At 50.6% G+C, this 10435-nt stretch overlaps 1 protein-coding gene across 1 annotated transcript; it reads left to right on the plus strand.

The window, feature by feature from the left end:
• Positions 1-950: 950 nt before the first annotated feature.
• Positions 951-1682, plus strand: LOC125590382. Its single transcript, XM_048763934.1, has one exon. The coding sequence runs from the start codon at positions 951-953 to the stop codon at positions 1680-1682; it is 732 nt and encodes a 243-aa protein (XP_048619891.1).
• Positions 1683-10435: the final 8753 nt, after the last annotated feature.

Raw genomic sequence — 10435 nt, forward strand, 5'->3', positions numbered from 1 at the left:
GGAACCACTGGGATCGTGACTCCACTCCGAAGCAATCAACCCCAACCGAACCAGCGAGTTCAAACTCCGAGGAGCCGAAAAAATGGTGCCTCTACCACAAAAGGGATTCCCATGACACAAAGGAATGCAAGGTCCTCATCGGGCAGTTTTTCGACGGCATCACTAATGGGACAATCCAAATGCCCACTTCTCCTACGACACCGAAAAACACTAAAAGCTGGAGTAAGAACAAGGAGAAGAAGGCACAGAAGTCTCAAAAAAAAACGGCCCCGAGCGAGGAAAGAGCAAGCCCTGAGCGCACTCCCATCAACAACGTCGGCCCCGACAAAGATTCGTCAGAAGACGAACACCCGCGTCGCCGGCGACGAGTGGAAGTCATACTCTCTCGCCCTTGCGACTCCTCAGATGACGACGTCCCGACAGTGCAACCAGATCTGCACGATAAATTGGATAGCAAGGATAAGCAGTCACTCGCTCCCTCGAAAGTAGATAAAGACCTACGCAATCTATTGAAGCGAAAAAGCGCCACGAATGAAAACACAGGAACCACCGACCTCCGTGCGACCATCTCAAAATGCAACGCTCGGAGAGTCGGTCAAACTGGTGACCTTCGTGACCAGCTCAATTCGAAGGCCGACGATCTGCGAATCCAACTCAACCGTTCGAAAGGGTCCGATCTGCGACGACGTCTTGAGTCAAAAAAGAAACAGCCCGCAGAAATTCCTACATTCGAGAACACAACTGACGATTTGAGGAAGCAACTCGAATCAATGCGAGCTACCCGAGCCCCGCACATTAGTGTTATAATGGGCGGATCCCCACCTTGCGGTGACTCGGTTTGAGCCGTCAAAGATTACAAACGTCAAGCAACCACCTCTCAGAAGTGGCCTTCTCCAGTCGAAAATGATCACCAGATCACTTTTTCGGCACTAGACACCAAGGGCGTCCACATGCCACATAACGATCCTCTCCTCGTCGACCTTGACATCGGCGAATGTCTGGTCGTAAAAGTCCTTATTGATACCGGCAGCTCAGTCGATCTCATCTTTCGCGACATGCCCGACAAAATGGGAGTCGATTTAAGGGATATGAAGCCTTCTTCTCGCACGCTCACCGGCTTCAACGGAGCCTCGGAGCAAATGATCGGGACAATTCGCCTTCCAGTTTATGCAGGAGGTATAACCCGCACCGTCAAGTTCTCCGTCATCCGTGCCAAAGCACCCTATAATGCCATACTCGGAACACCATGGCTGCATTCCATGAAAGCCGTCCCTTCGACTTATCATCAATGCATCAAGTTTCCCGGAAAAGACGGCAAAACTCAGACGATTCGGCGCGATCAACAAGCCGCAAGAGAACTGCTGATCGCAACTGTAAAGATGCAGCAACAAGCTTCCCTTGTCAACTCCGTCAGTAAACCACTCAACAAGATATACCCTCAGAAGGAGGAAGTTCGCGAAGTCGCAATTGATGAATCCGAAACGACGAAAATCATCCGAGTTGGCGTCTACCTGTCCGACGACGTATGTTCAAGGATCATCTCTTTCATCAAAGACAACGCCTCGACGTTCGCCTGGAAGACTTCCGACATGAAGGGAATCGCCGCAGTTACCTCTCATGAACTGCACGTCGATCCAACATTCAAACCCATCCGACATAAGCGACGAAAACTCGGTCCATAACGATCTAAAGCCGTAAACGAAGAAGTCGACAGGCTCCTCGACGCGGGTTTCATAACCGAAGTCCGATACCCCGAATGGTTGGCTAACCCGGTTGTCGTCAAAAAGAAAAACGGCAAATGGCGCATATGCGTCGACTTCACAGACCTCAACAAGGCATGCCCAAAGGACAGTTACCCACTCCCTCATATCGATCGTCTCGTCGAATCAACTGCTGGTAACGAACTCCTAACCTTCATGGACGCTTTCTCGGGATACAACCAGATCTTAATGCATCCCGACGACCGCGAGAAGACGGAATTCATCACCGACAGAGGGACCTACTGCTACAAGGTGATGCCCTTCGGGCTAAAGAATGCTGGCGCGACTTATCAGCGACTCGCCAACCGAATGTTCGCTGATCAGCTAGGCAACACCATGGAAGTGTACATCGACGACATGTTAGTCAAATCGCTCAAGGCCGACGATCACCTAAACAACTTACGCGACTGCTTCAAGATCTTGAATGACTACGGGATGAAGCTCAACCCGGCCAAGTGTACCTTCGGCGTCACTTCGGGAGAATTCCTCGACTACATTGTCACTCAACGAGGAATCGAGGCTAACCCCAAGCAGATCTCGGCGATCCTCGATCTTCCAAGCCCAAAGAACAGCCGCGAAGTACAGCGACTAACCGGACGCATAGCAGCTCTCAACAGGTTCATCTCGCGATCAACCGATAAGTGTCTTCCCTTCTACGAGCTACTAAGGGGCAACAAGAGGTTCGTCTGGGACGAAAAATGCGAAGAGGCGTTCAATCAACTCAAGCACTACCTCACAACCCCCCACCCAGTACTATCAAAGCCAGAAGCCGGCGACACATTGTCTCTCTACATAGCCGTCACATCCTCCGCTGTCAGCAGCGTGCTCATTCGAGAAGATCAGAGAGAGCAGAAACCAATCTTTTACACAAGTAAAAGAATGACTGAGCCGGAGACGAGATACCCAACACTCGAAAAGATGGCCTTAGCTGTCGTCACCTCGGCCAGGAAACTGCGACCCTACTTTCAGTCGCACACGATTGAAGTGCTCTCCAACCAACCACTCCGAACGGTTATGCAGAATACCAACCAGTCAGGACGGTTGACTAAATGGGCGATGGAGCTGAGCGAACATGACATCGTGTACAAGAATCGCACAGCAGCAAAGTCACAGGTCCTTGCAGACTTCTTGATCGAGTTAACACCAGAGCTGGAGCAAGACCTCATCCTACCAAGTTTAAACTGGATCCTCCACGTCGACGGTTCATCCACGAGTAAAGGGTCGGGGGCAGGAGTGCAACTGCAATCACCAACAGGAGAACTCATCCGGCAGTCATTCGGTTTTGGTTTTGCGGCGTCAAAAAACGAAGCTGAGTACGAGTCCCTCATCGCAGGGCTCCGTCTCGCCAAGGCAGTAAAGGCCAAAAGAATCAGCGCTTACTGCGACTCTCAACTTGTTGTAAGCCAGTACCTCGGCGATTACGACGTCCGCAATGAAAGGATAGACGCCTACCTAAAAATCGTCCAAGACCTCACGCGAGACTTCGAGTTCTTCGAACTCACGAAGGTTCCTCGCGGAGAAAATGTCTGTGCCGACGCCCTCGCTGCTCTAGGAAGCAAGCTACACGATCAAGTCAAGAGGACAATCCCAATCCATAAAATCGAGAAACCGAGCATCGACATGAAGGCGGAACAGACTGCAATCGCAGCGGCGATTAGCGAAGCGATGGACATCGACGAAGCAGAACCTCCTTCACAGGATGATCAGCCAACAGATTGGCGCAAGGAACTCATCGATTATCTCGCTGAAGGTTTATTGCCCACCGAGAAATGGGACGCGCGGTGACTGAAGCGACGTAGTGCACACTACGTTGTCATGGACGGGGAACTACACCGATGGACCGCGACGAAGGTGCTACTCAAATGTATCTCCGGCGAAGAAACGAGACTAGTCATGGCCGAAACACATGAAGGAGCAGTAGGCAATCACTCGGGCGGATGAGCTCTTGCATTAAAAGTAAAGAATCTCGGATTCTACTGGCCAACCATGAACGCCGACTGCGAGAGATACGTGCGCAAGTGCGACAAATGCCACCGTCATGCTCCCACCTTACACAGCCCAACGCAGTTCCTTCATACCCTAACTGCTCCATACCCATTCATGCGATGGGGAATGGACATCATCGGTCCAATGCCGGCATCTCGCCAAAAGAAGTTCATCCTGGTCCTCACAGACTACTTCACCAAGTGGGTAGAAGCCGAAGCCTATGCCAGCATCACCGACAAGGAGGTACAAAACTTCATCTGGAAGAACATAATCTGCCGACACGGGCTCCCATACGAATCATCACAGACAACGGTTCACAATTCATCTCGCATCATTTCAAGGGATTCTGCGACAGATGGCGCATTCGACTCAACATGTCGACCCCGAGAAACCCGCAGAGTAACGGCCAAGCTGAATCGACGAACAAGACCATCATCGACGGTCTGAAGAAACGACTCGACTTAAAGAAGGGTTGCTGGGCGGATGAACTAGATGGTGTCTTGTGGTCCCACAGAACAACTCCTCGCGGAGCGACGAAGGCTACGCCCTTCTCAATGGCCTGCGGCGTCGAAGCAATGGCTCCCGCAGAAGTGAATGTGACGAGTTTGCGCCGATCACGAATGCCACAAAACGTCGAACTCAACCGTGACATGCTGCTCGACGCACTCGACGACATCGAGGAAAAGCGCGACCAAGCACTACTCCGTATCCAAAATAACCATCATCAAATCGAGAGCTACTGCAACCAAAAGGTTAGGTCGCGTCCCCTCGAAATGGGCAATCTTGTTTTAAGAAAGGTCTTCGAAAAAACTAAGGAGTGGAAAGCCGGCAAGCTTGGAGCCAACTGGGAAGGACCATACAAGATAGTCGAAGTCATCAAACCAGGAGTATACCGCCTCGAGACTTCAACAGGCGAAGCAGTACCGAGAGCTTGGAACTCCAAACATCTCCGCCTCTTCCATCCTTAGCCAAGACGAACACGTTACCAAGTAAATGCGCCACTAAGGCCACTTTTACTCGGTCTCTTTGTTTAAAAAAAAAAAAAAATGGTCGAGAGAACGACCAACCGTCACATTCTCTCGCTAAAAAAGAAAAAAAAAAAAAAAAAACTGAGTAAATGCGCCTCAAAAGCCACTTTTACTCGCAATCTAAGAACTACGAATGGCTTGATTCCCACAAAGGGATACGTAGGCAGCCCAAAAGAAAAAGGGGTCCAGCCGAAATTTAAAAAAAAAAAAAAAAAAAAAAAAAAAACCTCCCCGATGAATCGATCTCCGAAGCAGACGATCACTTAAGCAATGCCGACACGAGCATGCCCCGGCTTCTCAAACAAGCGTATCGGTACTCGCATCCCACTTTGGATATGTCTTGATCAGACACGTATTCACGGGAGTCGACCGTGTTGCGATTTAAACCAGCACGGCCGAGACAATGACTCCAACTCACCCTGTAATTTACTAAGTAAGGTTTGACCTACCGAACGCCCGGAAATTACGTTAGGGTCGATTTGGAACCGTCAATGTGGAGAACTCATAATTAACAACGAAACTCGAACGACGAACGATCGCGAGTCAAAGAAATCGACCGAGACAAAATCATAACGAGCTCAACACAATGACGATTCGATATCTCGAATAATGTTTATACTAAACAAACAGTCACTTCAAATCTTGAGAAATCATGCATTTGATAGACAAGTACAATAAAAAGATAAACAGTTAATACGATTCGAAGAGTTGTAACAGAGGAAAAACAAAGTAGAAGCCTCGAAAGGCAAAAGTCTAAAAGGCAACAACATAAGTCCTCCGGGACTCAAAAGAAAACAACAAACAGAAAACACTAAGCTTCCCGATCGCTCTCGCGATCGTTGAGGACGGAGAGCTCCGAAGCCCTGACGCTTGACTCACGGGCAGCCGGAGAAGCATGCACTTCACCTGATCTCGGGACGATCTCTGGATCGGCCAAAGGACCTTCAAGAAGAAGCGTCGGGTCTTCGCGCCGCTCTTCAGTCGGATGAGTGAGCGGAACTTGAAGACTCGCTGCAATCTCCGGATCGATCAAGTCGGCGTTGGACCCATACGGATCGAGACTCGCCAAGATTCGAGCATCCACAAACTGAGAGTCCAATACGAGAGGAGAAAGCGTGAGATCTTCCTCGGGTATCTCGCCCACCCTAAGCTTCTCGGCTTCCTCCTCGTACTTCTTCTCTTGCTCGGCGAATATCTCGATAGTAGCTTGCGGGATGTCGCTTCCAGCCCTCTTCAAAGCCTCAAGGCATTTCCTGGTTCCGAAGGCTTGGCTATGAAGCAACCGGGCCTCCTCATAGGGACCTCGTCGCTCTTCTCGGGAGCGAATCCTAGCGAAGCGACGATTAGCTTTCGCGGCCATCTCGGCCTCAACTCTTCCTCTTTCCCTCGTCACTTCCAGGATCCTGGAGTCTCTAAGGCGCCTCATCTCTCTTTCATGAGATGCAGCGAGCGAAACCTTCTCGCCCTCAAGTTCGGCGTTCTTCCGCTCGAGCTCACGAACGACTCCTCAGGATACCTCCAACTCGGCTTTGAGCTCGTCTCTTCGAGCAATGATGCGAGCAACCATCCCGTTAAGCCTCTCGACGTCAGCCCTCGACGCATTCAGCTGGCGAGCAGAAGCTTCCTCTTTCTCCGCGCACTCCTTCTTAGCCAACTCGAGTTCGCCTAAAGCTCCCTTCAGGGCAGTGTCGTACTTGTCGATCACGACGTTCATCGCACTATCCCCCTAAACAAATGAGGAGATGAAAATTGTAAGGAAAAGTCAAAGAACGAAACAAAAAAAAAAGAAGGGACCGAGCCATTTACCAGCAGCGTGGCCCTCGCGGCTTCCTCATATTCACCTCCAAAGATGAGGTCCTTCACAGCGGGCAAAGGTTTCGCCCTCCCCCTTAATTGGCGAAGGAACTCCCCACACTTCTCGGGAACGTACACTAGAGGGGCCGGTCCCTCGTAGTGAAACGAAACCTCGTCTGGAAAGTTGACTCCGGGCACCCTCCTCAAGATAGCGGAGCCGCGAGAAGAACTGCCGACCTGAACGACCCCTTCCCCAATAGGAACCGGAGTTCCCTCGCGAGAAGACGATAGAATAGGAGGCCGCGCCTCATCGCCAACCTCGTCGTTACGTCTCCTGATCAAAAGCGGCGACTCTCCGCTGTCTTCTTCAGAACCGTCCGGACGGGCGGCGTTAAGAGGAAATTCAGATTCCTCCCTTTCACCAACTTCCACCGCATCGTCCTGTTCTCCCGATATTTCAGCCTCAGAAGCCTCCTCTTCGGGTTGAAGTTCTTCTTCTTGAACATCACCCTCCTCATTCTCAGTCGGGTCTTCGGGATTCTCCGACTGCTCGCCAGCAGACTTCTCTGTCCTCTTCTTCTTCTTCTTCTTCGCTCGCCTCCTCAGCGCTCCTCTCGACTCCCGAGCCGCCCCTCTTCCTTTTTTACCCTTCCCCGCGTTTCTAGCGCCAGAAGGGGGAACCTCACCAATGCGAAGAACCGTCGTCGAAGGTCCTTCCTCGCTGGCCAGTCCCAGCTGGGCGGCTAACATCGCGCTCAAATCGGGAAGAGTTCCCATCCTCTTTGTTCGGAGATTCACTTCTGGATATCCTTTGGGAAGATGTATAGTCGCTTGGTGCAAATAGGAAGAACGGTCGGAAGGTCAGATCTCCACTCTCCTGAAAACACAAGGCGGAAAAATCAGGGCGCGACAAATAAACTTTGCGGTAAAAAATAACCAGAAACGGCGAGGGAACGCACTTCGAGCGATCCGGTCCTTAAGTTCGCGAATCTTCTCGACGGTAATCTCGGACCAACGGTAGATCCGAAGCAAAGCGACGGCTCGAACGCTCTTCAGGAAATCCTCAGGATAGACTGGAGACGTGGGATGGCCAACTGCGAGCACAACAAAAAGAAAGTTCCGTTAAGATCAACAAAATTAGACGTAGCTCGCGACTAGATATTCTACCACAAGAACGGTTCCACAGGACCCGAAAGTCCTCTCGAGGAGGCTCCTCGAAAGCCGAGTCGTCGGACTTGATGAAGAAGTAGGAACGCTGCCAATTCTGCGTTTTGTTTGGATGACCGGCGCACACATTGCAGTTTGGTCGCATCTTCACCGAGTAGGTTCCGTCCTTCATATCGGTTATCGAGGTCATCTCCTCGAACGACCTGACGCTCATCGGCATGTCAATCTCCTCCGCTAGAACTGATAAGGTGACGGCTAGTCGCAGCGAGCCGTTCAGTAACTGACTAATCGCGATATCTCGCCGCCTAGCGTACGCGGTGATCAGTCGCGAGATGGGGAACCAACAGCGAGTGTCATCCTGGAAATAAGATTTGTATACTGTCTGGTACCCGATCGGAGGAGACCAAGGCCTTTGCTCCTTCGAAGGAATGAGGAAGGTCACGTCTGTAGCGTTCTTGGCCCGAAGAACCCTCTTCACGCTCCTCACGGTCGACTTAGTCTCCTCCACACCGTCCCAATCTTAACCGGCCACGAAAGCAGGGCGCAATAAATCAGGATGTAGTCGCGAAAGCTCCTCAAAAATCCCTTCGGGATAGAAGGTCGTCGGAAACGACTCGGCTTCGGAGTCATCGTCTTCCGAAGAATCGTCTTCCACTGCGCGAACCCTCAAAGTAATCGAGTCAACGGGCACCGCCCCACTCTGTCCGTCTCTCGCACACTCTGTCGCATCCCCCACGATGACGTTCTCGCTCCCTTCCCTCGCAAGCCGTGTAGCATCTGCGACCAAAAGCCTCTGGGAGCGAGACAAATCAACTGTGTCCATCATCGCCTCGTGATGAGTCGACTCGAGATCCCCGATACAACCTCCGTTTGGACACCTTGCCGGAGCTGATGCCGCCACAACTGAGTTCCCCTTTTGCTGCCTCCATGACCCCTGAGCCGACGACATGGTAGAACAAGGCGGCGAAGAACGCGTCGAATGAAGGCTATAACACTTAGAGAGATAAAAGAAGAAGAGAGAGAAAGTACCTTTGATCGCGGAGGAAACTTGAAGAAATGAGAGGGGATCCTCGTATTTATAAGGAAAAGAGAGGGGGGAACTCGAGGCATCATCATTAGGTCTATTCGGGCCTAGATGGGCCTCGAAACTCTCCCCAAAAATCCAGCGGACCCTCGCGACGTTTCAACTTCTCGGTGCATTTAAAAGAGAAAAAGGGGGGATTCGAGGTGTCGTCATTAAGCCTAAACGGGCCTAAATGGGCCTCGAAACTCTCCCAGATATCCAGCGGACCCTCGCGACGGCTCGGCTTCTCGTCTAAATCGGGCGTCGGTCATCCTAAAATCAGAATAAACCAAAGGTTAATCTAGATATGTCAATCGGGATCTGATTATCCGCGACTACTCGGCCTTCATGCGACACAACGATCAAAAGGAGCGATAAAGCTTCTACTGCTCGCTTCCGAGAAAACGACATTGTGCGACTCATCGACCAACCGCTCCAACTTTCCGATAGGCCTTCTATTCCCTCAAACCTTCAAACCTTAGAATCCATCACGAGCCAGAAAGCACTTCGCTCACTAATGGACTGGGGGGGACTTACTGTAGAGGATGGATTTGACCATCCCACAAGGCCCGAGGAATAGAAAGGCCTGGCCCGGATTAGGTAGAGCAACGGCTCGATCGGTCGGCTCAAGAGTCAGGTCTCTCGGCTTGACTCTTGGGTACTTTTAGTTGATCATCATCGACTGAAGTACATCCAGCTCAGCGGCTGCTCGGATGCCTACGGGCTTCTCGGCCCAGCAGAGGAGGCCCACCAAGATGGCGTAAATTAGGTCAAGGACGAGGCATCAGGACGTCTATATAAGGGAAAGGGGAGACAACGAGAGAAGGATCCGAAATCACTGACTAAGACTTGGCGGCTAGATTAGGGTTTTCACCTTTGCTTCATCTCGCCGTTAGTTGTACTTTTCCGGTAGCTCATCGAGCCACCGGCTTCCTTTCTGTCTCACTCTCTTCTTTCCCCTTGTAACCGACCGAACGTTGATATTTCCGACCATTAATAAGACGTCTTTGTTTAAACCCACATCTTATTTATTACCGTTTTCCGATTAAACACTTGAGCTCATATAAATGGAACTGTGATTTGCCATCCTCAGGGCTAATTTAAAACGATTTAGGGTTTTCTAATCAAGAATCAAGAGATGGATTATCGGTGAAGTCTCGCAGAACGGCTCCATATATCAGCATGAGCGACGGTGAAAACAAAGTAAAAAGCAATGAAGCAAAAGTAGTGGGGATTGATGATTGATTGCCATAATGACAACCGTTTTGCAGAAAGAACTTTGTGGGAGGTGATTCAGGTGAAGCGAAACGACAGAGGCAAGAGCCGTGGATTCATCTCTACACAGTTTGTTTCTGAAAGATAGCCCTAACTTCTCGTATTGGGTTACTGGGCCAAACTTAACACTGAAGTCCTTTAGTCCAAGTCAAAACGAATTGAAAACACAATTTTGAGAAAGTTTTTCAAACAGTGTACATGTGTCCTAAAATGCCCCAACCTCTGCGGTGACGTGGCAGCATGAGAAGGGAGAAAAGTCTTTTTTATTGTCATAGATAGATAGATAGATACGCATGGGTGCGTACAGCAGTGAAGATGAGTCTTGCCACATGGGATTACGAGCGGATCTGTATAAATAATTG

Source organism: Brassica napus, chromosome C7 (genome assembly GCF_020379485.1).
Source record: "Brassica napus cultivar Da-Ae chromosome C7, Da-Ae, whole genome shotgun sequence".
Taxonomy (NCBI): domain Eukaryota; kingdom Viridiplantae; phylum Streptophyta; class Magnoliopsida; order Brassicales; family Brassicaceae; genus Brassica; species Brassica napus.